Below are 27,649 nucleotides of genomic sequence, written 5' to 3' on the forward strand. Positions count from 1 at the left end.
TTTCTTTTTTTTTTTTTTGGAGAATACCAGTTTCCTAAAGTCTGCTTACCTTTCATTGCTTTTCCAAAGTTTTTCCTTTTATTAGACGTATTTCCTCTTATTTTCCTCTTAACGCAAACGTTAAGGTGGCAAAATTGTTCTTTGTTGAATAGCAACTTCTCAATAAAGCTTCTATGAAGTATTTTTAAAACACTTGTAACAAATTTGTAACAATCTTTATTTTAGGTTCATTTTACTGAGTAGAGGGCAGAGTTTCACTTGGTAACAATTCTAGGCTGTGCTTTATTTTGTAAGGGAAGTTGCAAGTGTTGTAACTGTAGTACTGAGAAATATGACCATACTTTTATTTAAGGAGGCACTTCTAAACTACTGCAAGTTCAGCTGTACTTTATGCACTTTTAAACTAGCTAATTTTGCTGATGGGTCCTAATACAGCTACACCATCCATACAACTACACTAAACACATTTAGGATCACTAAAAAAGCAGAAGTTACTGATCCAAGCTGCATGTGCAGCTCAGCCTAAGACAGATAGTTCATGAAAGGTTCTCTCCTGCAGGGTTAGGGCTCTCTCGTGTATATGTGAGAGAAAGGAGCTCACATGTTTCTAAGCTGAGATCAGTCTCTGTCATCATGCTGCCCTCTTCCCTGCATTCAGCATTCTATTTTTGCTTCTTCTATTCTCTTCACCACGAGCTGTGGAGAGGAAGTAGTTGATAGGAAAGGTAGTTTTTTAATTTCTGAATTCATCCAACAGCATTTTATAGCCCTGTTATTAGGGGATCACATCATCAAGTTCAGAAATGACCGGGGGGAGAATGTAGAACCCTCGAGGACAAGGAAAGGACTAAATTTTCAGTTGAGAAAAAGCTGAAGTGTCAAGGGCACCAGAAGTACACAGCTGTGAGCTTAGCCTTTACTTCCTATTACTGTAGTCATTCTCATATATATGAAATACTATATACAACTCAAGTAAAATTTACTAAAATCATTAAACAACAAAATTTTGAAACAAAGGAGTAAGCTTCCCAGCAAATACACATATTGTTAATGAACAGTTAACAATATCTAAGAGTACAAAAAGTCAGTACAGTCATTTGTATCAAGTATTTTAAATGCACTCTGAAATCTTATGTGCATTTAATCTATTGGCTCTTACTTGCAACTTTCATGTGGTTCAAAGAGTCTTTTAATAGAGAGTGTGACCATGACATCTGCATCTTTGAGAATGTACACTGCTTAAACATTAAGCATACACGCAACAAAAGCCCAGCAGTTGTCATCGCCCAAGAACTGAGATAGCGTGAACAGAAATGTTCTTCAGACCTTTTCTCTCGGCCCAGCTGTTCTCGCTCCCAACTCTGACAAATCCAAGTGGAACTGAAGAGAACGGTGCTGAAAAATCTCAGCAATAGAATTCTCAGGACAGAGTTACAGCAAAAGACTTTACCAGTGACCAAAGAGTAGTATTTCAGAGCAGCTACTGATTTCCCACACTCATCAAGGTAATAGCTCAAACATTCTTTTTTATCTTTTATCCGCATGTACTTAGTACATGAATGTCTTTCTACGTTCAATCTCAGGCCTCAGGCCCTGTCAGCACTCAATTCAAAACATAATTTTTCTTTTATGTATTTGGGCAGGGGGGGAGCGGGACAACAAGCTGTCAGTTTAATTCTAATTCCAAACCTCAAATTCATTACATTTTATCAGAACTCTGTATTATAAAATTCCTACTGCTTGTGAAATGCTTTAGAACACAACCTCTCTCTTTTACCCTTACTTTATGATTTTAAATGATTTTTATCATCTTTATTCTCTGAACTATCACAGTTTTCGCTAAACTTGCGCTGAATATTAGAGAAGCATTCCAGAATTTTACACAGTAAAAGTACACAGGACAAAGCCACAGAGTCTCCTTCTACCATAGCAACTATTTGCACCAACTTCTTTAACAGATATCCTCAAGTGACCTGTACTTCTTCTGATCAAGAGTTCCACGTTCAGTATTTCTTATTTAGATTGTTGAGTTGAAAAAAATCAGGTAGTAAGGAGTGTCAGCTGGTATGCAATAAAAAACAGTTTAAAACACGTCAAGTTGCAAGTTGAGATTTGAATTTTACTCAAACTCCAGGTCGAGCGTATACAATTACATAGGTATGAGTGCAATTCTAAAGCACAGAAGCATCACTCTACAGAACCCATACTACGTACCATCACAAACAGTACTATTAACTGCACAGCTGTAATAAATACAGATAAAACTATATATGATGTTCAACAGTCACCCCTGACAGCAAACTACCTTCAACTGTTGCCAATTTCTCCTCAGCTCCTTGGGATGAGGGAACATGTATGAACGTTTACAGCAGTAAGTACAGGTTCTTTCTTGCCTTGACAGAACCAGGATGTCACATAAAAAGAATTATAAGTCAGTCAAAAGAGACAGGCTGCACTTCAAAATGGTGGAAACATGTTACTCTAAGCCATAGACAAACAGAGATGTGCACCTATAGTTGCCTTCTCTTTCCTTATTTCCATAAACACAACAGGAATAACAAAGCAGACAAGTGTATTTCTCAAGTAGCTAGGTTAAGAGAAGAGAATTCGGAAAACTCCCAAAGATTCAATTTAATACAGTCCACGTTTAAGGCTTAAGTCGGCAGCTATTCTAATTTTCACTATTGCTCCAGATGCGTGGACCTTTTGTAAAGCACTAACTTAAACAAGCCACAGATGCAGTAATGTCCTCTTGCTTACAAAGTAAAATGATACTTATTCATAGAAGAATGACCAGATCCACTTTAGAAAAATAAGAAGGGAGATCTACAGCTAGCATTTAAGTCCAAGTTGACCGGGATGAGTAGGGGGAAAGAGGACAGAGTTATTTTTTCTTCAGTGGAGTTGTTTCTGTATTTCCTAAATAAGGTACAACTCAAGAAAGGTCAAGAAATGTTGTCTTGTCTTTAAATATAAATTTGGATGCTTTTGAAAAGTCCAGAAATAGTAATTTTCAATTTGAATAGCAAACTAGAAATATCCAATTCTAAGAGAAATGAATATATTTTAACAGGATAAATAAGTATATTTCATGGAAAAACTCTGCAAGTCAGAAGCAGGGTAAAGTTGTAACAATGCTCTAGTTAAATTTTTGTTTGGAGTGCATTCAAGTGCTTAAATGCACTGCAGTAGATGCTTACATCTACTACTGCCCAGCAGATGGGCAGCTAACAGATTTGCAGTCGTCCCAGCAGGATCAGAAAAGGGCCAGATATCTCTGCTTAAGACTGTGCAACAATGGTGGTGATGCCCACACGGGCTGGAGCAAGTCTTTGACACGGCAGAGGCTTCAACCCATGCAGAGCTCCAGCAGAAAGACGCTGCAGCCCAGGTCTCTGGCTGCAGGGAGTGCCTGGTGCCTCTCGCTGGGGCTGGAGACAGCAGCGGCCTCGCTGGTGGGAGCTGTGCTCCAGTCACGGTGCCAGTTCACGGGAGGAGCAGCTCCTGCAGCTTGAGTAGTAGCAGAGAGGAGGAACAGGAAATTGATCAGGTCTTTGCAGAGACTCTACAGAGCCAAGAATCACCCAGGCCCTGTATTGCAAAGGAGGGACAACCAGAGACTACCCTCAAAGAAGCAATGGATGGAGACTCCCTCAGTAGGGAAGGCTGGAAACCTGTTGCTTCCAGCAACACAAAAGGGCTCCTTCGCTGCCTGCGATTCAGCCACTACAGAGCAGGTAGAGTGCCCTGGAAACAAGGGAGGAAGTCCTACCTCTATCAGGGGGCATAGGAGCCAGCTGAACCTAAGCCATGTGACCACAAGGGAGAAAAGGAGGGTGATAGTTATCAGATATTCCCTTTTGTGGGAGACAGAGGCCCACATCTGCCAACCTAACTTGATATCTCAGGAGGTTTGCTTCTTTCTGGGGATCCAGATCCCAGATGTTGCTCGGTGATTGGGAGACTGTGGAGTTTAAAATTCTGAGAGAGATGAGCAAGACACACTACAACCACAGCCCTGGACTTCAAGAGAACAGATTAACTTGTTCAGGGATCTCCTTGTCAGAATGCCAGGTGAGACTGCCACGGAAGGCAAGGGGGCTCAGGAGATCTGGTTCATAGCATAGAAACAGAGCCAGACTCTTCTCAGAAGAGCACAATTCTAGGACAAGAGGCAATGGACACCAGTTGCAACATGAGAAATAACAATTAGCTCCAAGTTTTTTTTTTATTTTGTTTTTTTTAAACCATAAATTTGGTTTAAATTTAACACTGGACACTGGAACAGGTGCCCAGAGAGACTGTAGAACCTCCATCCTTGGGACAGTCAAAACTCAGACACAGCCCTGAGCAATTTCCTCTAATTAGGCCAGCTTTGAGCAGCAGATTGATCTCAGGAGATCCCTTCCAACCTGCTTGATTCTGTCATAAAGTGTTACCAGGCACTGCACTTTCAAAACAGTTACTGAAATTTTGTAGTCGTTGCTGTATCACAGGATAGATACCATTTACTTTGATATGAAGCATTTGTCCCTTTGCTATTTATTCAAGTGGTGCTAAATTTAAGGTGGAAAGAAGGGATTAATCTTCTCCATATAGCTAGCTTTTAACAGTACTTGTTTTCCTCTGACCTTTTTGACAAATCCTTTTAACAGAAATACTATTACTAAAATACAAGCTGAACTTACGATTATCCATAGAGAAGCAAACATGGTGAGATCCTAGACGTAGTCTCTAAGACTCAGTCAAGAACTATTGGTTTTTCATTTCCACCTGCCTGAAGCTTAAGCTTCTTTGCTTTTAAGGTAGTTCCACAGTTAGGCCGCTTATGTTCTTGTGACTTCTTCACTGCTGAATCTTGGATATTCTTTGAAATATTCTGAGTATTTCCTCCACTTCCTTTCAAATCTGCAGACTGAGATGGTTTGTTCTGTAAATTACAAACAGCTCTATTAAAATTATAAAATTGTTTTTCTTCTTTTTCAATACACCCATGCAAGAGAAGATAATTAGGTCTGTTTTAAATCCTGTTGATTGTATTACTATGGAAGATGAATTGTACAGATGCCATCCTATTAAAATAAACTCTATTGGAAAAGGTATCCATATAGCAAGTCAGTACAGATATAAATACCCTGTAGATGCTTTTTTCGTTTGTTGTCCCTTGTATTGTGATGATATGCGCCTCATTTTTTAGCAGATCAGCTTTTGGTCCTATCTTCAGGTAGGATATTGTAGCAAATGCCGTGAAGCTGAAGTCTTCTCTGCGCAAATTAAATCACAGTGTTATAAGGGAAGGTTGGAGACAAACATGATAGACCACATGGTGAAAAAATGGAATGCTTTTACTGACATCCATCAGAAGGGTTAGAAATAGTAGCTTGATTCTGCTTTACTTATTCAAGTGAACAGTTAGTTTAGAGGGATTCCAGCCAACACTTAACTCAATGCAGTTTGTGGACATGTGTGTGTGTGTGTGTGCACACGTGTGTGCACGCGTGTGTGTGCACATACGCACTTGTGAATGTCTGAACACATGGTGGAAAAATGAGGAAAAAAATACATAATCATTCATCAGCTCACCCTCTTCGAAGAATAAAAAGCCAGTTGTACAAACAAATGCCAAAAATTAGACTGAAAAACCAGAGATTAAACTATTTGATTTTTGCATATCATTAGAATTTATAAAACTGTATGAAGAGACAAAACACCATATAGAAGCACTGCTGTTATTTCACGGTTTCTTAAAATTTCTGAGTACCACTTGCCACATTTGCCACCCTGTCCTGACTTAAGACTCCATCTTGGCAACCCCATAAGAGTCAATATAAATAACTGACTCATCTAAAATGAAGCTTGCTGCAGATTTAAAGGTTCAGCTTGTGTAATCACAGAAGATCCCAACTTCTTAAAATTGCAAGAGATGCACAGAAAAGTATTTCAAGTGTTCCCGCAGCACTTATGTTAACATTTTACAAATAGAAATAAAATAGTATTTTCTATCTTTTTTAATACATGAAATGCTTCTGAAATAAGAGCTAAAGATGAGGCCACAAAATGTATCTATTAATATTATAAAAAAACAACATGATAGAAAAATGACTAATAGATTTTAGAGAAAAGGAGAAGCAGTAATATACATCGTTATACATACTTCAGATACTGCTGCAGCAGTAAATGGGCAATAATTCTCTCCAGTTCCTCTCGAGTGCGCTTTGGTGGAGTAACTTCAGTCACCCTGAACTTTGATGCACCTTTCCCCAACCAAGCATCAATTAACTTCAGTGGAGTGAGTTTCTCACTCATGTTTTCAGCTTGCTCAAGTATCTTGATTAGATCCCCGCAGTATTCCGTTATATCTATTTTCTGAAATGCTACAAGTAAAAATGAAGTAATGTTTAAATTGTAACAGTTATTTATGGCACATACATAGGTACCATATAATGGCAGGGCATTTTTTTAAACAAAGTCAACAAATGTTATAGTAGAGCTAAAACTTTTCCTGTATCAAATTAGGATATATTCGTGGTCAACTTCACATTTATCTTTTCTTATTAAAACTTCAATCTTGCAAACATTTTTACATGTATTTAACTTTACAAACCACAGAAATAATTTCAAGGAAGCACTTGCAAAGTGCAATATTCGTAAGCCAGCTGCTACATAATCCCACAACTGGATTCATTTTCTCGCCAGTAATAGTTACTATGAAAAAAACTAGAGAGCAAAAAGGAATCGATGAATGTGAGCAAGGCATTTCTTCTTTCAAGATACTTAACAGACAAAATAAGAGGAGAAAAAGTATTCATTTCATTATACAAAATAGCTTCATCATGAACAATTATTCCAGAGCAATAACACATCTAAGTAGTGCATAATGATCATGCCTCTACTGCAGATCAGATCACGGCCCAGAATTACCCAGATAGCCTCCTCCAATACTAAGAATTGAGCACCAAGAAGCTAGTCCTACTGCTAGGTTTCCCCAGATGTCGCACATAGATCAAGAGGCCCTACAGATAAAACAGTAGTAGACAGGATATATTTCAACTGTATTTCATCATGTGGTTTCTTTAAGTCTTGGATACAAGCCAAAACTTCACAATTTTCTTATGCTCTGATCCCAGTATAAACTTAGCAAAGCCCTACTTCCAGTTAGTAGGTAACAAGACATTATAACTTGCCTGATTTGGCAAAGCAGCTTTATTAGATGGAGAGAAATAACTGTATAATGCAAAAAGAGGTCAAGTATCTCTTATTTCACCATCTGCTTTGCCTAAAATGTTCAGGGAAGGAACATTTTATCAGAAAATTATCTAATTATCTAAATTAGAAAATTGTCTAATTATCAGAACAGCTTTGAACACAGAATTGTTTGCAAGTTTCCCAAGTGTTTATCACCGCATTTTCCAAATGCTTTGTTAACAGGTATATGAAGCAAGGAGATGGTCTTTTTCAAATTTTACAGGAACTTGCCTGACACTCAAAGAAATTTAAGGTGTTAGCACGTGTCCAACTAGAGATGCCCAAACCCAACTTTTTCCTTAGAACTCTTTTTGGGGCTTTTCAGCACTAAATGACACTTCTGTTTAAAGCACAACTCCCACCTGGTGCAGCAACAAATACTTAATGCATCTTCAGCAACTCATAGCTTTCAAGACGGATACCAAAACTGACAGTTTAAAGCCCAGCACCACCTAGGTTCTTTCCTAGCTTTTCCAACAAACTTCCTATCTCCCGTAACGGTGTTTTACTGAAACCATCCTCCTTCACCATGCAGCAGGCCTTGTTCCAGCTCCTCTCCCAAGTTCCCTCTAAATTTGGCCCACATGCTTTTCCTTTTGCATTTTCAACTTCTTTCCGAAGGAAGAGCATGTACTAGATGGATGTTCTGCTAGGGCTACGGCACTGCAAAATCCCAAACTGCAGTGTGCTCTGTTGTTCTGCACGCCTGGCACATGCACAGTTCTAATACAGGTAGCAGCACGCAGCACTGGAAGCCTCAGAGATTATACCAGGCAAGTCGTAAAAGGACACAGCAGCAAGCTGTGGCTTTCCAGAGGCCAGGTTTCAACAGTTTGGCATGCAGAGAGCAAGAGGCTCTTGCTCTTTGCTTTCATAGCAAAAAAAAAAAAAAAAACAAACCAAACAACCGCTCGACACACACACACATACTAGAATCTTTTTAATACAAACTAATCCGCCCCTTGGCCAGCTTCACTTTTGGGAACAGATGAACTGAAAGATAGTGGAGAGTTTGGCCTCAGACAAAGAGCCAGTCGAGGAAGAGTTCTGCTAACACCTTACCTTTGGCAACACTGTCAGCCACTGAAAACTGATATTCATAGAGAAGTTACACCTTGGTAATAGGCAGTATTATCAGGATGCTTTATGGAAGTTCTTCATAATTTGTCTAAACTGGATTTTTTTTTTTTTTTGAACACCCAACCTTTTCCACGTTCTCTGTCCTTGGTTACAAAAACAATTTACTTACAGTTCTCTCTACAGCAGTTATCACACATTCTGTTGCAGTTTGCAGAATCCCATACTTCATCAAAATGATGGGCTATGAGGACTCGGCGACACCTGAAAGCACAGAAGAGCAAAAAAGGGGCTGCAGAATGTAAATGCGCACATCTATGTGATAAATCAAGTAAGCGGCAAAAAAAAAAAAAGTTTCCTTAGGTCAGCTTGCATCTCAAAAAAAGTATGAAGAATTGGCTCAGGAAAAGTAGAACACATACTGTAGCACAGTACTTCCTGTCAGGTATGCTGAAAAGAGTAACTAGCAGCTTTCAGTGCTATTAAATATTGCTATGGGAACAGCTTGGTCAAAGCAGAAGAGTAAATACCATCTGTAGTTCCAATAGAATGAAAATTATAAGAACATAAACGAATTTATAGACTCAGGCCAACAAAGACTATATACAATTCATAAGCTGTCCACAACATAGACAAAAATATTTTCTATAAAGTATTCAATCTAGTTCAGCGCAACGGGTGAAACATTAACAAGATCTGGAGTCCAGTATGGCCATTAAACAATTATATCAGACTAAAAAAAGCAAAGCATTCCAATATTTGCACTTGTATTTGGATTTTAAATCCAAATACTTTTCATCGACAGATGTTTTATCTCAACATACGCACTTCCAGAACTTATCCTGAGACTGCATAAAATAATGCTCAGTTACTCTATTTGCAACAGTACACATACTGAGCATCCAAATGGAAAACTCCAAAACTCAAGACTCAGTTACAGTGGCAGCAACATTTGCTTTTTTTTTTTTTTTAAATAGTCTCTTTAAAAACAAGAAAAATCAGCGTAACTATTTAAAAACTAAGCAACTAAGCCACTACAGTAACCTACTTGTTCACGTTCTGGCAGTAAGACACCATATCATACAGCTTCTCTTGTCCTACATTTTCCATCACTACCATTGAGCTGATTCTGAATATATCTCCAAAACCATAATATAAAATGCAGTCAGCTTTTTGGTCATCTCTACCTGCAATGCATTTAAACAAATAAAATTTAAACTTTACAAGACATTTACTTTGAGTATAGTTTTTTCTAGTACAAATTCCGCTCTTACCTGCATGTGCTTCTGCAGCCCTCCCTAAGAAGAGAGGGCCCCACTAACAGTATCAAGCATAGCATATCAGCCAACAGAACGTAGCATGACACACACTAGAAATCAGGCAAATTTAGAACAGTCTTATACAACTACAGAATCAAATAAATTGCAAATACTACACAGTGAAGTTTGGGACTCTTTAACAATTAAAATGTTATCAATGTGATGCACAAAGTCAGCGGAAGCAGTATTTGCCCACTCCAACACCTCTTGCAAAGTCCTATCCAAATACACATTAAACTCTAATTCATATAACAAGATTTGGATAAGCTTCAACTACCTTATTTGGTATTCATGACAACTAATAAAGAATTAGATAGCAAGCAGTTGTTTGATCGCTGCTCTCTCTGCTGCTGCCTAAAGTGAAACTCTGCATGTTGCTGTCATCTTGTGGAAGATGATTTAACAAAATATTCCATGTAAAACCAACTGCGGCTTCTACAGCTGCACTTAGATCATCTCTTCCTTTCCCCTGTGGTCTCCTCCTCCCCTCTGCCACCAAAATGATGATGTACTGATGGGTGCCCTCCTCCTTTTTGCAAGATTCAGAGAGCAGAAAAGGCCTAAACTTTCTAAAGTTTACCAATGAACAGAAAGGAACTACTTCACTGCGATTGGTAGGCAGAGGGAAAAGGAAGGTTTCACAAGCTAAATGGTAGGCTCAGGCAAATTGGTAGCAGTGATTAATGAAGCCCTCCTGGAAGAATATCAGTTAAATCAAGTTATGTATAAGGAAATGCACACAAGCTTGCTGTAAAGTGCCAAATAAGAAGCATTCACCCCAAATGGTAAAGAATGTGAAACAATAATTTCAGCCCTTATATAAAGCCCCTGTCTTACTACTTAAACATTTTTACTTCCTGTTAGCCCAGCACTATCTAGAAGAAACCAGCTCTAGTGTAAGCAGATGTAAACTCCTACAAACTTTAATGGATATTGCGTCTTTTTTAGGTCAACGTCAAGGCCAAGTTCTATCACACAAGCAGTGTTAAAAACTCAGCCAATTGCCCAACAGGGTCCTTAAAAAGCTTTCCTCCACATATATTCAAATCTCTCTTTGAGCTTGTACATTATTACTACTTCCAAAGCAAAATAGCTTTTTTTGCCATAAAAGGTATCTAGTGCTCCTATACACTGAGCTATCCTTGAAATTCCCTGCCCCGGACTCCCTATCCTATTTGCATTTCTGTGGCCAGTGAAATTCATTCAGAGATTAGACAGCATCTAGAGACAATCTGAAGATTGTACATCCCACTTGCTCTGCGAGGAAAGAAAAAATCCTTTCTATTCTATAAATATGATTAGTCAATGTCACGTTATAAAGTAATTCTGGTAAATCACAGATGTCACAAAAATCTAGCTGTTCAAAAAACACTGGTCAAAGGGCTAAGTTCTTAGGGCTTTTTGCTACACTGCAGTATAGAGGCCTGAGATCAATACCATTCTGCCTCTGTAAAGAGGCTTTAAAGTAAATATAAATTACATTAAAGTTTGGTACCTGTCTCAAAGTAAAGACACTTTGTACAAATGGCTGAAATAAAAGCATAAGTTTATTGGTTTAAAGACATCAATGGATGCTTAGCAAAAACTAGTTCTTACGATACCTGCACGCCCACTCTCTTGATAGTAGTTCTCCATGGATTTGCTCATAGAATGATGAATTACAAACCTCACGTCCGGTTTATCAATTCCCATGCCAAAAGCAACAGTTGCCACTACAACCTGAAATAAGGGTAACAAACCATCAAGGTACCAAGACATAATTTGTTTGAATGAGACAAAAACCTATGAAAATATCTGTCTACTTAACCTGGATTTCATTTGCTGCCCATCCTTTATGAACTTTGGTCTTATATTTAGCATCCATATTTGCATGGTAAGTCCCTGCTTTGATTCCCAGTTTCTGCAAACTCACAGTAACTTGTTCCGAGTCCTTCTGAGAAAAACAGTAAACAATTCCTGCACAAAAGCGAAGACAACTTCTTTTAAGGTTTCATAAAGCTTTTTTTAAAAGATAAAAAAAGAAAAGCAAAAAAAGACCAAGGGTGGGGGGGGACCAATAAGTGACCTTTGTGCCTATTCAAGATAAAGTATTGGTAGCCATGAATGAAATTTCAATTATCAATCTAAAAAGACAGAAAAGGATTACTTTTGCATTACCCTTTACCCTCTGACCTATAATGCTTCCCTTAAATTAGGGGAAAAAGTGACTTAGCTACATTTTAGATTTTTTCTAGTGCAGAGAAACAGTTCAATCTCCAGTTTTGGCTTGTAGGCTAAAGAGAAAATATGGGTACTAATTAGTATAATCATATAAGCACAGTGCTTATGAAAAAGGGTGCTGTCCCTTATGATCTATAGGACATCTGTAATATCTCACCTGAGATTTCAGGTAACTCTGCTTGTCATTAGTCAAACTGGGCTATGTCAAGGATTTCACGCAAAACCAGGCATTTGGAGCACTGTCCATCTGTTTTAGAGAACAATGCATAATGGATGCATCGTAATCATTTCACAGTGAAATGGTTGTTTTTCATTTGTTAAACATCTTGGTATTGCAGAGCACATTTATTTTGAGCTCACGAACAGAAAACTATGAAAGAAGCCATTCTCTGACAACACAACAGAAAACATGCTGCACATTTTTTCATTTTCCAAAGCACTTTTTCCCCTCAAAATTATTATTTCAATTTTAATATTAGTAAGAAAGATGACAGGAAGTAGGATGAGAGGACTGAAGCACAGCAGCTGAGATGAGAAGTCTGAGAAGTCTGGAGCAGGGAAGACAGGGACAGACCAGAAACAAAAGGCTACATTTAGGTGAGTTGGTCAAAAGAATCTATGGCTGCTTTTCTTCTCTCTGCAGACATCTGCCCAGCAGATGCACCTTATCTGTATGTATCTATTCGTCCTTTGTTTCTGATCAAATACAGAAGAGTTAATATTTTTTTAAGATGTAGCATATGAGTTTTTTTTGCCGAGTTGCCTACACGGTCCATCCAAAGGACCCAGCCGTATTGACGGCCCATACAAATATCATTATGAATTCACACAGTAAACTGAGGAAAAAGAAAATATTTCTTTAACATTAGTTTTTATTGGTTAAGCTTTTGAGGATATTGAGGTTATAAAGCGAAATATTCCAAAGGGAGGAAAGGTTGTAATTAGGAATACTCTGTATGATTTTAATTCTCTCCACTATTTCTGCAAGCACATCATGATATAGCCTTTAACTATCTACTGAAATACTATTTTTCTAGTCTAGTGTGTTTCTGCTCACATAATGCACGTTATTACTGCTCAGTAGGGGACTATTTCATTTTATGTTCAATGTGATGCTCTAGATTTAATTTACTGCACTATTCAAATCCTGATTAGAATATAGTGAAGCCCCTTATGACATTATAATTCTTTGGGCCTTCATCATCCCTAACAAATACTCTGTAAGCATTAACTTACATTCATAATTTCTCATAGTGATACGGCATCTCCTTTTTCTGCTAAGGAACCAGCTATGGTCAGTGGCAATCACTTAAGTTTGGATGACCATTTTGAGGGGCCTATAATCACATTTTTAAGAGTGTTTAGTGACATAGCACAATTACATTGAAAATAAGCTTCCATCAACATTATCTGCTGTTATGAATGCTTTAGCAACTCTGTAGGTAATACTAGAATTCAAAATTGGATATAAGTAATACGTAGTTTGTGATCAGCTTTGCACAGATTTGTAACCAGGGAGCTGCCTAGCACAGCAGCAGAGACAGACATAGACTTTTGCTCTGGAAAATTAGGTTGTTGCCTTTGTAATATGGCTGTCCTCTCTTTATTTGCAGTCTATATTTTATTGATTACACAAAGCCCAGCTTTTACACTTCTGTCCTTCACCACACAAGCATACTTCACCTCACTCCATATCCATCCTGAACTTTGAATGAAGCGTGAATCTTGGGATCAAACATGAAAAAAGTGTTAAAGATAGTATCCTGACATATAGGCGTCAGAAGGCAGATGAATGAATTCAGAGCATAAAGGTAACCTTTTCTGGACCTTGTTTTTAACAATCTTAAAAATTGCTGCTATTTTACATATGTCAGCATCACTGATTATATTTTAATACTTCAGAAGATGCAAGTACACTGTCAAGATATTTAAACAGTAAGGAATGAAATTCAATTTCTTTTAATGTTGGCTATTTAATGGATGATGAAAGTGGAATCTCTCTGTGCATTTCAGGATCACTGCAAAACATCCCTGTAACACCAAAGATAAATAACATGCTTGTTTATACTGTTTACCTGAGAGTCCTTTGTACCTTCCGTTGATGATCTTAACAATGTCCTCAATGAAATCCTCATTATTTGAAGGTTTATATCGAACCTTAAAAATAATACATACATAGCAGTGCTCTTCAAGTGGGAAAGCAATCCATCAAACAATCCTATTATCTCACTTCTTCCAGTATAATAAACCCATTTATTCTACCACTTAAGCAGAACTACTATATGTTCTGCATATATAGCTTGATTACATCTCAGGAACCTCCCCTCCACACCCCCAAAAGAAGCCCATAAGTTTTCTGTGAAGGACAATAGAAGGAGGCACGGCCAGACAGAAGATATAGCACAATACAATAATTCCTAGCTTTTTGCAGTATGACATGGCATATTCTCTAACAGGCTGCAGCAGCCCGAGCCTGCTACCTCTCTCTCCATGTGCTAACAGTGCTAACTGCTAAGCCTTGTTCATATGAAGAACAGAGCAGCCCAAGTTCCTCTGCAGATGACAGGACATGAAGGTCAGCAAGACAAGGTCATTAAAGACCACCCTGGTTCAGTTCAAAAGCTATACACTGTTAAAGTATATAATTGAAAATCTCTCCTAAAACTAACCAACTATTAACTTCCAGAAAATATAACGTTAATGCAATGCAGTAAGACATACCTCATAGTAAAGATTGGGCCGGTTGAAAGATGCAGTAAAGGTAATGCATTTCTTAACACACAGAATTTTCTGAGCATCCTTCAAAACATGATTTGTAGCAGTTGCAGTCAACCCAATCAATGGAGCATTGGGAAACTGTCGTTTCAAAATACCAAGAGACTTGTAGTCTAAACAAGGATACAGAAAAGAGAAAAGAAAGATTTATTGTAGCATAAATCCAAGCTTTAGAAAGTAAAATATTCACATAGCTAGCATTCCGTGAGGTAATATTGCATTAAATCTGTGGCAAGTTAACAAGCAACAACTTAACTGATTTATACATCCAAATGAAGTAGTAAGAAGGTTGCATTTATCAAAATGAATACTGACTTTTGTAACTGAATTTTGTAAGAGCAGCCACAATTCAGGAGATACCACATATAGGAGTGGAAAGTGACATTGCATTAACCGATGCACAGATTAGTTTGCATGTCTGTGCTTATAAACAGTTTTACAGTTAAGACAGCCTTGCTAATAAACAAACAATGTGGAATTAAAATACAAGCACCAAATCGTGCTAAGGAAAGATTTCAAAGGTTTAGTGCTGACAATTACTGGCTACCTTAGTAAAGGAAATGCAGCCTGAGGTACATATCCAAATCCCATTGCCTTTTTCACTGCTATAGCTCTTTTCACTTGGATATCATTTTTACACAAAACTGCAAGGGAAGATTACTAAGGAATCTTTGTTTTGAATCACAGTTCATCTTTCATAGACAGAGAACAGCAACTGATAAGTAAAGTTTACTACAACTGACAAGATAGGAATCAAACTGAAGCAGAAATCTTCTTTCCCTGCGAGTCCAGGGCACTTGTTGCAAATTACTTGAGAAGTGAGTAAAAACTTATGTCACCAATTTCCAAAGTGCACAAGAGTAGCATTATCCCAAATGCAGGTATTTTAAAGGATCACGAGACTTAGCATCCTAGAACAAAATTCTTTGACTCAGTCACTCAAAATGTTAGGGAATACGATATAAAATGATACCTTTTTTTTTTCTGCAGCAATAGATAACAGAGCACTATTATCCAAATTAAAGATAGCAGCCAAAATCTTTTCCATTTTATTACGCTCCAGTTAAAACAGACCCAAGTGGTAGCTTTTCAGAGGACTGACAATGAAATCTGCATTGAAATTGTCCTTATTTGCATGAACCTGGACAAGGATATAGTCATTTGTGAATAATATTTAAAGTCTAACATAAGTATTTTACTTATCTAAAAATGGAAATATTTACTTAATGCGTGAAGAAAACACTTGGCTTTATCTCAGGCCTAGCTCATCATTTATTGATGCCTGAATCAAGCACTATTGCACACTGCAAACTATTTCTAATGAGCATACCAGGCCTGAAGTCATGGCCCCACTGACTACAACAATGGACCTCATCTACGGCAACACGAGCAAGACATCCTGCTTGATAAGCTTTCTCTAGCTTTGACATGAACATCTTGCTTTTTGCAATCTTCTCCGGGGTCACATAAATGAGCTTCAGTTGTGAGTTTTTGTTCAGCATTTCAGCATGAACCCACTTCACATGCTCCTGTTCAAAACAAAAGGAGAAATCAGAGGCTAACAAACTAGGATGACACACAGAAGTTGCTAAATGCTAGGATTACTAAGAGGCTATTAATAATTTAGGGAACAATTAACAGAGGCTGAAACTATTACATATTTTTTTTTACCCCTACTATAAGTCCTTGCAGAAGATAAATGAAATATTAATTCTAATACTGGGAAATTCTATCACAGAAGTTTGAAAAGAACAGCTATTGAATATTGGTCTTTGCTTCATCATGTGGTATCAGTAATTGCCCCATAAACTATCATGTACAAAACATGTCTCTGGTGCTATAAATATAAAATAATTTCTTATACACATCAACTATTACCAACTGTAATCTTTTTTACTGAGTTTTCAAAGTGCTCTACCTGAAAGCAAGCTCAAAGTTTGTCATATTGCATCAAGCCATTAATCCATCAAATCCAGTATCGCGGGCAAGCTAATAACCATGACCTCTTGATAGTCAGGAAATAAAATATTTCACTGTGAAAAGCAGTTGATTATTAGCATATTGGGAAATAAGTTGCTTCCGGGTCTCTGGAGCAAACAGTTTACCATCCTAAAGTAAGAGAAATAATCATATGTATGAGTCTGTACTGCTCAACATGTCACTAGTGCAAAAGATCATCTCCTCCAATCTTCTTTGAAATCTAGAAACAGTAAAAAGATACAACACATGCAGGTGAAAGGTACTTCCCATCCCTAAAACAGTCCTATGGAATCTATTTATTCCATGAAAGGTGTTGGCTTACATCAGGTTTTTGTTTTTAAAAAATAAGAATGCAAAATACTCATTCACATTATCCATATCACAGCACAGAGCTGCAACACTTTGTTGACAGAGTGACATTAGCTGATAGAACTGTTCAGTTAGTATTCATAAATAGTAAAGTTCATTGCCAGTCCCTTCCTCACAAAATCACATCAGAGCTTAGCAATTCAACATACCTTACTGCTTGAGGCATTTAATAAAGTTGCAGAAATGCCAAGTTGTTCCAAAACCATGAGCTGATCTTCCATAAGTGATATCAAAGGACATATCACAAGTGTGAAACCTGTAACAATCAATCATTTGTCTCATCTGAACTGTTCAGTTTGCATAACATCCCCTGCATTACTTTATTTATAATTAATGCATCAACCTTGTTCTGACATAACTGCCTAACACAAGCTTAAACTTCATACTCAGTAGCAGACTCCCCTCTTGGGTAGCTGGTGAACAAGTGCTAGCTCACATCTGGTTAACTAGGGTTACGTCTAGATTACATGCAAGGGTTACATCTGATCAACCACCTGTGACATGCCCCCTTCTCTTAGACTCCAGACCACAAACAACTCAGCTGCAAATATGAAACAAAGTATCAGAACTAATTCATAAACAAAGTAAGTTGGATTCACAGTCATCTCAAGAGGTGCTAATTTACCACACAACTAAACAATACAAGGCATTTCTAAGTTTAGTCTTTATGAATAAATTAATTATCAAGCTATTGGATGGGTAATTTTCCCAAAAAGGTTTAAAAATTTCAGGTGGATACTTGCTCTTTAAAGTGAATAAGCAAAGCCTGTCCCACACAACCCAAAGCTAAAACTTCCAACAGGGGAACAGACCAATAACAGGTATCCCTGCTTTGCTAATTTACACTCTCTATATTGAAGTAAAAGAAAAAATAGTGACAAACTTTTTCAAAAGTTCTTTCAGTGTATAATAATATAACGTGTTGAGAGGAAGCTGGATAAATGTGATTTAAAACATTTAAAAAGCATGTCTGCTCTAAAGCTGCTATTGCTCCTTTAAAGAAAAATACAGCAAAAGAGAAAAGCAAATATTTCTAGTAAACCTCCAAAGTAGTATAAAAGGGGGGAAAACTAAATAGAATTGTTTGTACACAACCTTTTTTTCCCCTTCACATACCATCAGAACAGACAGCTGGTAACTGATAGCAAAGGCTCTTTCCACCACCTGTAGGCATGACAAGAAATATATCCTTTCCTGCCATTGCAGCATTTACTGTTTCAAGTTGCAGAGACCTAAACTTCTGGAGTTTAAACTTGTTCTGCAGCGCTGTTTTGATCTTCTCATACCAGGGAAAATCTGTTAAAGAGAAAAAATAATCAATTACAGAATTTATTATGTTAAAATATAGGAAGCAAAAATAACTTAACCACTTCTGAAAGTAGTACAATTTTACATCAGGGAAAGTGTTCAAAGGCTGAATAAAGGCACAAAAAAATCTACACACAAACTGAGTCTGTATAAATTAAATTTCTATAAGATGCAGTATTGAAAATCCTGTGAAAATGCAAATACTATCCTCCTTCTATCTAAAGGCTTTCATTGCATATAAATGTGAACTGATGCTAATATTAAACTTGCATAGGTGAAGGACTTTACGGTGTTCATTTTCAAGTGACTTGATTGGCCCAAAATGAAAGGCAAGCGAGAAGACCACCTTGAAAACAAATAAAATCAGATACTGAGCCCTAAAGCAGTCTCACCGCTAAGTTGCCCAAATGCTTCCCTCATACAAATCCAATGATTACAAATAGCATAGTGAAGGCAGGACAGGAACCACCTGTTCCATATATTATAGAAATTATAAACTAGAATCCAAAAGAGGGGTGAGGAGTTTTGTCTTCCCCCAAATCATCACTCCAGCATTTTTATAACACTTTTTTTTTTCTTAATAAAGATTTAAACATCTGTCATCATTTTAAGAGAAAATACCAGGAAAACTTGAATTTCAGATTCACCAGGAGGCTTATTAGCCATTTTTCACATTAATAAAATAAAAATGTAGAAACACTGTAGGAATTCCATACTATATTGCATATGATGCTAGAATTAACTTTAAGGTTTGAGGCAGCATTGCTTCCTAATTTATGGAGATCACAGTCAAGATCCAAAAGTCCTCTGAAGTCAAAGAAAGCCTCCCAGTGACCTCAGTGAGCTTTGGATTGAGGCCAAATTTAGCTACTGTGCTTATTCATCATGAACACATGCAGCATCTGATTGAAAATATGTTAGTTTTTTAGTTTTCCAAGCACAGAAGAAGAGACCTACGCATAAAGTCACTCAGAACAAATCAATTTGTTCAATAGCACCAATTTGCAACTATTAAGCAGCAGTATTACATGCACATAATATATTTTTTTCAAATACAGACAAATAAGGGTTAGACTACACTTTCATTTCACAAAAAAAGGAGGGGATACATACAGTAGCTACAGACAGGAACTAATAATGCACTTCTGAAATACAACTAAAGTAAAGAGAAGGGAGAAAAAATAACAATAAAGAGAAAAGGTCAGAACTGAGTTTGGCTACAGACAACACAGTCAAGACTCACCAGCCATCCTGGACTTCAGTTAATATTTTATTTGAAAGACAGCACTTGAAAAAGAACAGCAGCCCTCACACATAGGGTGCTTCTTTTTCAGCTTGGCATAAATCTGCTGCACTCTATATTCCTTTCAGCAATCAGCATTCACCTAATTTGCCTCATTTGGTAAGATGTTGGGGCCACACAACATCAATGTCCTACCCACTCATGTAGGAAGAATCACAAAGACAGTGAGAAGTAACTTTAAGAGTGTAAGACTGTCATTACCAGATCCTCAAAATACCTAAAATAATAATTTCTGGTTCAAAAATAAAGAGAGGAATATAAGTACTGCAGGACAGCTAGATGTACTCAGTGTTTCTTCTAGCAAATCCAATCAAATTATGACACTGCAACAAGGAGAGGGTAAAAGTGGTTATAATAAGCCATTATTTTCATAATTCTGCCTGGAAGAACTCAGATTAGTACTCAGGAATGTCGAAGGAGGCAAGTACAAACATTATGCTGTGTAGTTAAGATAGTAGGCCAGCTGTTCACCAACTGAAAAAGTGAAATGAGACAATATCATCATTATCCAAAAAGAATTCTGAACGAAAGCATTTTTCCCTTACTGCATTAGAATACCTCCATGTTAAAACACTTGAATTTGACTCTGCAAACCTTTTTTTTTCCATGCCTCAGCTGAGCTTTCAGCCTCTTCACTTCCTCCGGCTTCTGAATCTTCCGAGGACTGCTTTATCAGCCTCTTCAGCACCATCTTCTTATGAATGAGTTCCTGCTGTTTATCCAGAAGCTCCTGAATCTGCATCTCCACTGCCTGAAGCTCATTTTCAATGCATACCAGTTCCTCCTCTAGCACTAAAGGGAAAAGCAAGATAAAGCAGGAGAGAGACTATACTAACCTGCTAATCACAGTTTTAAGTGGCATCATATTTTATATCTATTGAGTGAGAGCAATCCAAATTAAACACACAGCAAAAGTGTCTAGAGAAACAACCCGATAGCATTACAACATCTAATCTCTGTATTTACCATGTACATATACCTGTAACAAGGCTTACTAACATATTTCTTAGATAAGTAGGTCACACACCTATTGTAAATTGTGATCTCTGCTGCACTGTATGAGGGATATGCAATACTAATGATGACTGACTGCATTGGTTAGTATGGGGGGGAGGGAAATCACGTCACAGTCTAGTCTCCCAAAAGCATCATCTCTCCACTGAAACACTTGCAAGTATTTCTTCCTGCAGAGGTATACTGAGCTATGAAAAGCATCTAATCTGCCTTGACATTAAAGCTCAAACAGGTAAAATGAACGCTCCAGTCAATTCCAAGATGAGCACAACCCCAGCCAATTTTCAGTAGAAAGTATTTACATGTAAAGCAACATTAATCTCAGCAAGTAAAGGTCTTTTAAAGACAGAAATAGGGACGTTAGCTACAAGCTAGCCTTCATGCACCCAGCTCTTCCTTCTACGTAGGACCAGACAACCTGCCGAGTGTCAAGGCTTGGACACAGAAGAAAAAAGTTACAGGTCTTCAGATGCAGAGAGAAAGGCAGTACCTTTACCTGAACCAACTGATACAACTGGAGATGAAAATAAACATATATATTGGGTTCAAGTACCTTTACCTGAACCAACTGATACAACTGGAGATGAAAATAAACATGTATCAGTTGGTTCAGGTAAAGGTACCTGAACCCAATATATAACTGGAGATGAAAATAAACATATATACTGGGATGGGTGGGAAGCAACACATTCCCTTCTGCCCCCCCCCCCAAAAAAATAAAAATAAAAAACACCAGACAAACTTTTACGAACACAGGCCATTCTTCAGATCTGAAAAAATAAAAGCAAATATTCCCAAGATCTTGTTCAAGTTATCTAAGAGACTCTACGGCATGAATTTACGCCCCTAAGTGCACTTGTGTGAATTATAGATTGTGTTTCAGAATTCAGCCCCTAGGGTTTAAAAGCATAATTAATACATGTTACATGTTGCCATATGTGTACCATCATTTCAAAGTCCGTTTACATAAGCATAGGAAGAAATATGTCACCATTTTATTTCAAAATAATACATTTTGGTCCAAACAAGAAGATAAAATAATCGTCACATATGGTAGCAAAAACATATCGTATAGAAAAAGATATTCACATTAGAAATTACACAAAATAGGAACACTTGTCTTCCAAAGTGCCCACCGTTACACCAAAGGAAAGAGTTGGAAGTGTCTTAAAATATGCAGTACATTTGCAAAATATTAAGGACCATATAACTTCCTAAACAAGACTACCTTAATTTTAGTTTATACCTAAGAAACAAAAAGGTATCCAGTAAATAGTCTGTTCTTCAAACCTGATGTGAAAGTGTAATAACAAAGACCCTTGTAACTTTTTTCTGCATAGGCTAAACACATGTAAGTATCAATAACATAGGATGCTTTTGTTTGTTAGCTAGAAGATAGCAATAAAACACACGGAATACTACTTTTGGATTACCTGCAACAGCTGCCATTTTTGGAGATTAGAGAATCCTGTCCTCAGTAGATCTCAATTAACCAAGCAACTCTCACTAAAAATATTAAAATAATGGATTTTGTTAGTAACCCTTCTAAACTTAGAACAAATTTACTGTAGGAGACTCTTCGTTACTACTACATCAGGTATTAACTTAACAGGTTAACCAAGTACTGGTTCATTTAATCTGCCTATATAAATAGAAGATGCCAAGGCTACGGATCACCAGCCTTCCAAATGAAACCTAGTGAATTTAGATCAAGACTTAAGTTTTATGAAAGTTCTTCCCTTCCTTCCTACCAGACACAAGGTGTACTATAGACTAGGCATCCACCTATCTTAGGCCTGCAATTTTTTTTCTAAAGGCTATTTTACAGAAAACTCAGAACAAATTACATTGTGCCTATTAGAAAAACAACTACCGTAACACCTACAGGATCTTCTGGGAGAAGGAGGAAAGCTAATTTGGTTCAGAGAAGGGGGACTGGTTTTGAGTAGATCATCAGTGAAAAGATCTCAGAATTCTTATTGGCTTCATTTTTGAACATCATCCTTCATGGTATTACATGTTAATAGTACCAAACTCAAGAGCTTGCACAATTCTGAACTACGTACTACAGATGCAGTAGCTAAAGCTGAGGGCAGGTGAAAGAGAACAAATCCAACAAACTCTCACTTGAAAGTCATCCCAACATAAAAAGAGATGTTCCTACATAAGGGTAAAATATATAAATATATATATACACACACACAATTATCTAGCTATACAGATAAAATATAAATATAAAATATAGAGATATATACATAAAAAGTGCAAGTAAAACACTGAATTTGTCCAAAGAAGTTGTAGTTAAAACATGAAGGAAACGCCTACACTTCAGAGAGAAGTTGATTGTTTTGAAAGTTAATGGAGTAGTGCCCAACCTTCACACTGCCCACATGATTTATTCTAGTTACATAGGACTCTTGTCTTCATACCACCTGCCGCTTATACAAAAGTATTTGAAATATTTGAAAAGATTAACCTGCCCAATGTACGGAGCAAGTGAGGACATTCTGAAGATCAGAAGCTATGAAACTGACGCATTTAAAAAGCAATAAGCTCCCTTTATTCTCCCCCCTACCCCGCCCCACGTAAACATAATTTTCACCAAGATCACTAGGCTGATAGCTCAAGAAGCATAAGCCATTTTTCCTCTATCCAAAGAGCGGGAAGACTTTCATTACCTATGAAAGTCTTCATATATGCTACTAAAGCTCCATAAGCTTTTAATTTAACTACCGCCCCTGAAAGAAGTAGTTTAGCATCCCTTATAATCGATCTTGCATTCGCATGGCTAGCAGAGACCCCAGTTATTATTTGGTTCCTCAAAACTTGGCTCTAAGAAACTGAAGAGGTGAACTCATATCTCATATGCCATAGGTGGACAAAGGGCATATAGAAGCATCTTGCCTGTGAGACAGTTCTACCTCACTCTAAAAACAACCCAATTACTATAAAGTTATCCCATCACAGCCGTTCCTCAGCCCACTAATGAGGAAAAAGAGGTCCCTAAGCAGATACAAGATGGCTATACCTAAGGGAGACACCTTGATGATCAGTGTCACTTTCCACCCAGCACAGATTTTTACCAGTGTCTTAGCACTGGAAGCTTTTCTACCCCACTATCTCTCTAGCCTCTAAATTAAAGCTCTTTACCCTCAACTCTAAAAAGAGTGATGTTAATCGGGAATCATCAAAGAAAAAACCTTTTAAATTAAACAAATCCAACCAACAGCAACCGCAAAAACAAGCTCTATTCTACTAGCAACAGTTAAATCAGGTAAAAATTCCCTACCTGCCAAAACAAAACAAAACAAAAAAATCAAAACCTGAGAAGTCTCCTTAAAAATTCGCATTAAGCCAGAAAGAAGCGCTCAAGCTCACAAGAAGGAAACAGATTTAAACCGGCCGGGCTGCAACTTCATCCATCGGTCCGTCACCTGCACACACAACACGAGCCCCGGCCGCGCTCAGGGAGGGCCCGCCGCGGGAGGGCAAGGGGTACCCGCCACAGCGAGGCACCCCCGCGCCTCCAGCCAACGGCTTTCACTCCCCCGCCTCAACGGTCGGGGCCGCGCCACGCGCCGCTGCTTTCCCCAGCAACGGTCCGGGCCGCGCCACGCGCCGCTGCCCCCCTCCCCCCCAACGGCTGGCGCCGCGCCACGCGCCGCTTCCTTTCCTTCCCTTCCCTTCCCTTCCCTTCCTCCCCCCCGCCCCCAGCAACGGTCAGCGCCGCGGGGCAGGCGGCCCGGCGCGGCGGCAGCCCTGCTCCCCGACCTGAGCGGCCGCCCTCCAGCCCCCCACGCCTTCCCGACGCCGCCGCTTCCGCTGCCGGCTTCTCTCAGCCAATCGCCAAGGAGGGATGCGCGCGAGGCGGCCACGTGCTTCTGCCCCCCGACGAATACTGATCCCGCGCGGCCGCCGTCTGCCGCTCCGAAGGCGGAGGAGCGGGACGCCGAGGCAGAAGGGGGTGTAGCCACGCGAACAATCCACCCGCTGACTGGCCCCAGCGCCGCCAATCGACGGCTCCCTTTCACCCGGCGGCGAGGCGAAGGGGGCTGCGTGTTTCCGGAAGACGTGGCTGTTGCAGCTGCCGCTCCCCTGCTCCGTCCCCACTGCCCCCCGCTCACCCACCCACCCACCCACCCACCCACTCACCCTCTCGCTCGCTCGCCCGCCCGCGCTGCCGTCGGCTCCGCTCCCAGCCCCGCGGCCACCATGATCTCCCTCTCGGATACCCAGAGTAAGCGGCGCCCGCTGGGCACCTGTAGCCCGCGGTGGGAGGGGGCGAGCGGGTCGCCTGCCACAGGGTGTGGGGGCGGCCGAGCTGCGGGGGGGGGCGGCTGGGGCGGGGGAGCCGTCGGCGCCGGTGGGCGAGCGCCGCAGGGCGGGCCCGGACCCGCCCGGGACCTCTGGCTTTGTTCCGCGCCGCGTCGCGTCGGTTACAGCCGTTGGCGAGGGCGGCGCGGAGCCCTCAGCCCGGTCCCTGTGGCGGGGCGCCCCTGGGGAGGGGGCTCCTGTGCCCCCGGCCCGGCCGCGGCCGCTGCGCTCGGGGTGCAGAGGCGGCTCCCGGCGCCGGGGCGGGAGCCGCGGCGCAGAGGTGCGGGCGAGGGGAGGGCAGCGGCGCGCCCGCTCCTTGCCCCGTGGCCGTCCCCGCCTGGCACCAGCTGGAAACCGGCCGCGCGGTGGGGACGGGAGGGCGCGGCTGGAGCCCTGCTGGCCGCTCCTTGCAGCATCGCCGCTTCCTAAAGGTTGTTCCAACCGCCCTTACCGCGGCTCGGCTCTGGCGGCGATAGCCTCAGCTGCTGGGCAAAACTGAAGGTGAGGCTGGATGCAAGTTTACAGAGGAGTGCTCCCTAGGAGCGGCTTTCCTCTCCTTTAGGAGAGTAGCGTCGCTTGCGATACTACTGCTGGTGGTTGTCTTGGGCTGCGAGATCGTTCCTGTTGGCAGTGTCACCGTGAAGTGATGGTGACGAGAACAGAATGAATGAAAGCCGAACGGTAAACAAAAGTAAGACTTACCAAAACATCTTTTCCCAGTATGCCTCCCTGTGGGTGTTAATGGTTTTGAATTATTTAATTATGTATCAATGACTTTACTGCCTGTCTCTTGCTGCTATCGCACGGAATGTTTTCAGTGGTTGTTCTGCAGACCGCGCAGGCAGGACAGGGAAAATGCCTTTGTCAGCTAGTTCAGAAAAGGAAGTGCATGTGAAAAGAAACAGAAAGGTGGATAGTTAAAACTTCCTCCCAAAAAAGCAGATGAAACAACTATGGAAGTTACTAGAGTAGGTGACAATGAAAGGCTTTTAAAGTGAGGACCAAACACTCATTTTGACGTAGTAAAAGAAGAACTTGGTAGGTGATCAAAACTTTGTTTTCATTGAGTAGAATTAACAGCAATTAGAGATGGTGAAGGAGAAAATATGAAAAAAATTAAAGTAAGAGGACTTATAAGAGTTTAAGCTGCAAGGACAATGTTAGATCTGAAATGGCCTGGTTGCCATAAGTGCAAAAGCTGTAGAAAAGAAAGTTTAAAAACTAAGTTTAACTTGATAGCAGGATACTGGAAACAGAGGTATTGATGGGACCAGCCCGGGCAAAGGATAGAGACGGATAGTAAAGCAGGCTAGCAAGATCCAAAGTAAATGATATGCAGAAAAATCCAGGTGCCATGCTCTGTTGCTTAGATGAGGACTAACCTTTAGGGATATTTTTAGACTTCTGACTGATAAGTCCTTGTGGGCTTTGCTTTTGCCCATTCCCCTATCATCCTGTCCAGACTAGTCACAGGAATAAAGAAAAATTTCTTCAGAAAGAAGAGCTCTGTCTTTTCTTTTTCCTTTTTCTTAGTTCCTTGTCAGCTCCTGCCGAATCCTGTGCTGACGCCATTGCTTTTAACTTTCAGAGCAAAGTAGTAATTAAAATACTCTGGAGCGTGTTTTTTTTTTTTTTTAAATTCCTTTTTCCAAAATTATGGAGATAAATCTTCAGATTGTTTTTGACTAACTTCTGTTTAGAAAAATAGAGAGTTAGCTGTAGAATCATTCCTTGGACTAGTGTGATAAAGACTTGAAAAAAGTTGATTTTGTGTAATAAATAGGAAAGCTCCTCTGGTGCAGAAGAAGGCCTTTAATAATAGTTCTCCTTCTTTCAAACTTACTGGCAAAAATGATGTGTAAAATGACAGTGTTAGTGTTTTTTCTAGGAATGCCAATCAGATATTGTCCTTATTGCTAAACTTGTCTATTTCAATGCAGTTTCCCTTTCCAGTGTTTTTCAGAATCCTAATATGAATCAAGCCAGTAACATTCTTCTCCTACTGTGAACAGTAGGAATTCTCTGTAAGAGATGTTCTCTGTTGTAGAATAGCAACAGAGGATAGTAGTTCTGGACTTCTCAGCTTCTGTCAGCTGCAGTTTTGGGATGATGAGAAGGGGGGGAGGGGGGGGAGAGACTCTTTCCCTGCCCCAGTAACCAGAGAGTATGGTTGACTTTTGCAGTTAATCTGAATCTTTTGTAGCTGTAAATGATTGTAAACATGTTGCAAGTGAATACCGAATAAGTGTTAGAGTAGTAATTGCAGCAGCTGTTGGGAGTTGGCCTCTGCTTCTCGCTTGATCCCTCCTTTGTGCTATGTCTGAGGGAGGAATGAATTTTCAGTTCTCATGACAGTATATTTATCTCATTGGCAGCTGATAACTCCTTTGGAGTCCTGCCTCCAAGTGTTTTCCTTCCAGAATGCAATTGTTTCTCTTCTTGTTGTTAAAATTGAGGAGTTAAAATGTTCATAGCAAAGCTTTAAGACAGCAGGTGATCTCATAGAATTACAGATTTAACACCATGTGGTCTGCAACCTTGCTGAAATATGAGCCCTTATAAAAGTTAGAGAAATGTTACTCTAACATATCGCTTTACCATGACTTGTTTTGAGAATTGTTGCTCTACCTAAATGGAAGTTTGAGAATAGGCAGTATGCTAGTCCTTTTTACTCCTGAGCTCTTTGAGCAAGAGTAAATGATGAAGTAGATGTACATTGCAGTCA

The 27,649-nt window shown here is 39.5% G+C and overlaps 2 protein-coding genes across 13 annotated transcripts in view; one reads left to right on the forward strand and one right to left on the reverse strand.

Moving 5' to 3' along the window:
* Nucleotides 1–24,551, reverse strand: RECQL (RecQ like helicase). 11 transcript variants are annotated; one of them, XR_011141941.1, is made up of 17 exons: nucleotides 24,382–24,418; nucleotides 23,900–24,044; nucleotides 22,044–22,116; nucleotides 20,191–20,388; nucleotides 18,102–18,281; nucleotides 17,135–17,241; nucleotides 15,967–16,165; nucleotides 14,583–14,749; nucleotides 13,937–14,018; nucleotides 11,449–11,597; nucleotides 11,243–11,360; nucleotides 9,371–9,509; nucleotides 8,495–8,586; nucleotides 6,155–6,374; nucleotides 5,135–5,264; nucleotides 4,689–4,930; nucleotides 1–3,510 (listed from the first exon to the last, which is right to left on the reverse strand). XR_011141941.1 is itself a non-coding variant. In XM_068948899.1 (16 exons), the coding sequence occupies exons 3-16, from the start codon at nucleotides 22,057–22,059 to the stop codon at nucleotides 4,742–4,744; spliced, it is 1,986 nt and encodes a 661-aa protein (XP_068805000.1). In that variant the 5' UTR covers nucleotides 22,060–22,116; nucleotides 23,989–24,044; nucleotides 24,382–24,429; the 3' UTR covers nucleotides 1–4,741. The 11 variants fall into 11 exon arrangements, 9 of the variants coding, with proteins under 9 accessions (XP_068805000.1, XP_068805009.1, XP_068804964.1 ...); XR_011141942.1 differs by lacking the exon at nucleotides 23,900–24,044 and having other exon boundaries at nucleotides 24,382–24,517; XM_068948899.1 differs by having other exon boundaries at nucleotides 1–4,930; nucleotides 23,989–24,044; nucleotides 24,382–24,429.
* The window catches only part of GOLT1B (golgi transport 1B), a 13,912-nt gene continuing 10,720 nt past the window's right edge, over nucleotides 24,458–27,649 (forward strand). The window contains exon 1 of one of the 2 annotated variants that reach the window (XM_068948981.1): nucleotides 24,458–24,847. In XM_068948981.1, the coding sequence (XP_068805082.1) occupies nucleotides 24,823–24,847 (25 nt within the window). In that variant the 5' untranslated portion in view covers nucleotides 24,458–24,822. Of the gene's footprint in view, nucleotides 24,848–25,355; nucleotides 25,616–27,649 lie in introns of those variants that run through there. The other variant, XM_009671886.2, reaches the window with a different exon arrangement.

The sequence above is a fragment of the Struthio camelus genome, chromosome 1 (genome assembly GCF_040807025.1).
Source record: "Struthio camelus isolate bStrCam1 chromosome 1, bStrCam1.hap1, whole genome shotgun sequence".
In the NCBI taxonomy this organism is placed as follows: Eukaryota; Metazoa; Chordata; class Aves; order Struthioniformes; family Struthionidae; genus Struthio; species Struthio camelus.

Bases quoted from the DNA above. Each gene is read 5' to 3' on its own strand.
- RECQL (XM_068948873.1), bottom strand. The intron at 11,598-13,936 runs GTAAACAGTATA...GCTTTTGTGCAG, and splicing joins AAGGTACAAAGGACTCTCAG to GAATTGTTTACTGTTTTTCT. The intron at 8,587-9,370 runs GTAGGTTACTGT...CTGTGCTTTCAG, and splicing joins TACTGCCAGAACGTGAACAA to GTGTCGCCGAGTCCTCATAG.